The 2,129-nt window shown below is 44.7% G+C and overlaps 1 protein-coding gene across 6 annotated transcripts in view; it reads right to left on the bottom strand.

Annotated features, from left to right (window-relative positions):
- Positions 1-2,129, bottom strand: part of rnf123 (ring finger protein 123) — a 54,491-nt gene that overhangs the window by 39,423 nt on the left and 12,939 nt on the right. For all 6 annotated transcript variants that reach the window (XM_008408234.2, XM_008408231.2, XM_008408233.2 and 3 more), the window contains 3 exons: positions 1,499-1,613; positions 570-674; positions 335-460 (listed from right to left, as the gene is read on the bottom strand). In XM_008408234.2, coding sequence (XP_008406456.1) covers positions 335-460; positions 570-674; positions 1,499-1,613 — 346 coding nt within the window. The remainder of the gene's footprint in view (positions 1-334; positions 461-569; positions 675-1,498; positions 1,614-2,129) is intronic.

The raw sequence follows: 2,129 nt of genomic DNA, 5'->3' as shown, positions 1-2,129 counted from the left end.
CACTGGGACCCACCACTGGTGAGACCCTCAGTCCTACTGGTGATAATGAAAAATCTAAATAAGTCTCTTTTGCAACATGGAAAACTTGAACATTGATTCTGCAACATTTCCACAGCGTTTGCAGCCTGCAGGGGGCGCTCCGAGTCCCTCAACCAGAACCTTGTTACTGTTTTCTAAAGCCTGCTGACCTCCTCTGGGGAACCAGCCTGCAGGGGGCGCTCCGAGTCCCTCAACCCAAACCTTGTCACTGTTTTCTAAAGCCTGCTGACCTCCTCTGGGGAACCAGCTCCACCTGGTGGCCCAACTGGGTCGGAGTCTGCAGCTCCATGTTTACCTCCATCAGCAGCCAGAAGAGGTCCAGCAGCTGCTGGATGAGCGGATGCTCATCCACAGAACCGCCTCCTTCCAGGATTCCCAGCAGGAAGTTCATCAGCACATCCTCCACCAGGTAGACCTTACACTGCAGACAGACACACACGGCTGTAACAGCGGCGCCTCCTGCTGGCGGGAAGCAGCCGCTGCAGCCTCATCTGGGCCGCAGGAGGTTCTGGTGAAGCTGCTCGTCTCACCATGAGCGGAGCGAAGAGGTTAAAGACGTGAGCCAGAGTGATGAGAACGGTGGGTTCCCCCTGGAGCCTCCAGCCGGCCGAGTCTTTCTCCAGCAGCTTCTCTTCCTGCACAGAGACGAAGGGCGGGAAAGACGGATAAATGCTAAAGTTTTTAATAAAACACTCAATTTTTAGCTATTTCTCTTGCTTTCTTTTCTAAAAACGGAAATTACAAATAAAATATTTTCAAAATGTGACTTAATTCATATCCCTTCTCTGTTCAATTATGAGAATATAGTAACAATACTAGCAGAATAAAGACACAATTTTACCAGAAAACCATCTTAAAATTACAAAAATAAAGTTGTTTTAATGAATAGAACTTCTAGTTATTGAGATTCAACATGAGCAGCTCAGTCTGTGTGGTCTGTAAAGGCCTGATGCTGAAAATAATTTGATATGTTCAAATTTAAAACCGATCCCAACAAACAACTTCATAAAATTCTCAACATTCCCCATTTAAGTTTTTGTTGCTTTTGATAGAGGAGTTCTAATAAAACTATTACTTCATTCTGCAAATATAAAAACTGGATTCTGGTCATATTAACAGTTTATCTTCACTTTGTTTCGACTTTGTTCTCAGCCACTTTATTCTGAAAATCTCTGATATTCTGTCGTAAAGTTGATCTGAATTCAAAGTCCGAATAAACAGAAGCTGTAAAACACGCTTATCAAACAAGATGGCCGCCCTGCTGACATCACTCTGCACGATGGAAACACAAGGAGACCATTGGTGGAAAACATCCCAGATTTTACAAACATTTAATCTTCAAAAACTGAGACGCGTCCTGAACTCCAGCCGATCCAGACCGGCTCCCTGACCGTTCAGTGAGAGCAGGTGTAGCAGCATCGGATGGCTGCGGATCAGAACCAGCGTGCGGCCCGGTCACCTGAGCGTCGATGGAGGTGGACAGGACGTTCTTGATGTATCCCAGCAGCCTGTGGGCCTTCAGCAGGTCTGCGGTGGGGGGGTCCTGCAGCGGCAGGTAGCCGTCAGCCGGGTACGTGGCGCCGTCTCCGGTTAAGGACAAAAACACCCGATTCACTGATCAGAGCCTCTGGTTCTGGTCCTGCAGCGGGTCAAAGAATCCAGAACAGAACCAGACCCAGACACACACCAGAACCAGACAGCAGACAAATATAATTTCATCTTTTATCTGGGGATTAAAACCAGTTTGTTTTCATGCAGTTCATCAGGGAGGAACTTTGGTCTCCATGAAGGGGATCGATCAAAACTCACCAAATGAAAAATGTATGTAATTAATAGAGATAATCACAAAGTTTGTAATTAATTAACAACAACAAACAAATCTTTTTAAATTCAGAAAATATTTTTTCCGCAACAAAGAAATTTATTGCTTTTAATCTGTTCTTCAACCATCAGATTTGTTTTTGTTTTTGTTTAGATCCTCTGGAAATATGGACTGAGGAAGCTAACATTAGAGGAAGCTAACATTAGAGGAAGCTAACATTAGAGGAAGCTAACATTAGAGGAAGCTAACATTAGAGGAAGCTAACATT

Source organism: Poecilia reticulata, linkage group LG5, assembly GCF_000633615.1.
Source record: "Poecilia reticulata strain Guanapo linkage group LG5, Guppy_female_1.0+MT, whole genome shotgun sequence".
Taxonomy (NCBI): domain Eukaryota; kingdom Metazoa; phylum Chordata; class Actinopteri; order Cyprinodontiformes; family Poeciliidae; genus Poecilia; species Poecilia reticulata.
Note: the sequence above shows the minus strand (reverse complement) of the source record. Positions and strands in the feature narration are given on the sequence as shown.